The sequence below is a fragment of the Pundamilia nyererei genome, unplaced genomic scaffold (assembly GCF_000239375.1).
Source record: "Pundamilia nyererei isolate P.nyererei 1_Seehausen unplaced genomic scaffold, PunNye1.0 scaffold00262, whole genome shotgun sequence".
Lineage (NCBI taxonomy): Eukaryota > Metazoa > Chordata > Actinopteri > Cichliformes > Cichlidae > Pundamilia > Pundamilia nyererei.
The window spans coordinates 3287-4792 of record NW_005187663.1 but is presented as its reverse complement, the minus strand read 5'-3'; the positions used below and the strand labels follow the sequence as shown (position 1 = coordinate 4792).

At 39.6% G+C, this 1506-nt stretch overlaps 1 protein-coding gene across 1 annotated transcript in view; it reads left to right on the top strand.

Annotated features, from left to right (window-relative positions):
* galcb (galactosylceramidase b) overlaps window positions 1-1506 on the top strand; it is a 42079-nt gene that overhangs the window by 37492 nt on the left and 3081 nt on the right. The window contains exons 8-10 of the mRNA XM_005750107.2: window positions 513-668; window positions 875-999; window positions 1385-1497. Of these exons, the coding sequence (XP_005750164.1) occupies window positions 513-668; window positions 875-999; window positions 1385-1497 (394 nt within the window). The remainder of the gene's footprint in view (window positions 1-512; window positions 669-874; window positions 1000-1384; window positions 1498-1506) is intronic.

The window sequence follows — 1506 nt, the reverse complement described above, 5'->3', positions numbered from 1 at the left end:
TCCCTCCTTTGAATATACTTATTTAGGATAATAAATGTGTATGTATAGACATAGATATGATTGTTTATATAATGGTAATTATATTTTATGTAAAAACGATGGGGAGAGGAAGGGAGGGAAGGGGGAAAAAGAGGGGAGGGGAAGGGAAAAGGGAAAAAAAAAACCCGATGTCAATGTAAATGAGATATATACTTTGTTGCCTGATTTGAATAAAGAAAGGAAAAAAAAACAAACAGAGGTGACCATGCCTTTGACATTACCGCCCCTAGACTCTGGAATAATCTCCCAGTTGATATCCGTAAATTGGAATCAACTCAGTCGTTCAAATCATGCTTAAAACACACCTGTTCAACTTGGGGATGGCAAGTGTCCTGCACTACACCATGCAATGTAATTTTAATTGTAACTGTACTACTTGTTCCTTGTTCTGCCCGCATTGCAGTACACTAGTCTTTCAAATGTGCTATAGAAATTAATTTTGACTTGACTTGACTTTTGTATGTGGTGATCAGGGCTCACTACCCGGGTACCACCACAATAACAGAGGCCCTGAAGACACAGAAGAAGCTGTGGTCGTCAGAGGACTACAGCACCTTTAACAATGAGGTGGGAGGAGGTTGTTGGGCTCGTATCCTCAACCAGAACTATGTCAATGGACAAATGACAGCGTAAGTTAAAAAACAAGCAGTACATGCCAGCAAAAATATTAAACATTACACAGAATGTTTTTAAATTTATTGAATTTTAATCAATTTGATGGTAAGTTTATTTTTAGTTAGAATAAAGTGTAAACTTGGTGAATACATGCTTTGGACAGACTGTTAAGCCTTAATGTTGAACAATGTGGTTAATATGACTGTGATCCTTCCTCCAGCACCATCTCCTGGAATCTGGTGGCCAGTTATTATGAGGATCTCCCATTCGGCAGGGATGGGCTCATGACAGCTGAGGAGCCCTGGAGTGGCAACTATGTGGTCGAGTCTCCAATTTGGATCACGGGTCTGCATACAGAGACAGATAGTTTGAAAATGTGTTTCAGATCAACATAACATTTCTCATAATAGCAAAGTTATTAGAGAGTGGTCAGTGGTCATAAAGGTCAGCAGTGTACTTTTAAATCCAGAAATCATGACACCAACCCTTAAGGTTCTGAGTAAATATAATTCATTATGTCACTGCATTTTTAGTGTTGACTGTATGTTGCATACTGATGGGGTAGACTGCATAGAAGACATCTCACTTGTGAGACAGATTTGATGGGTTGGCGAAAGTTTTGGCATGAAAGCAATCTGATTTTTTTTTAGAAGTGAATTAGTTTGGTAGTTGTTAGGTCTGGCTGAGTGATTGTTTTGTAACCCTTTGTTTTCAAATGTTTTCCTTGCAGCCCACACCACACAGTTCACCCAGCCAGGATGGACCTACCTGCAGACTGTTGGACATCTGGCACAAGGTGGAAGCTATATTGCCTTGACTGATGGGAAGGGAAATCTCACTGTTGTCATAGAA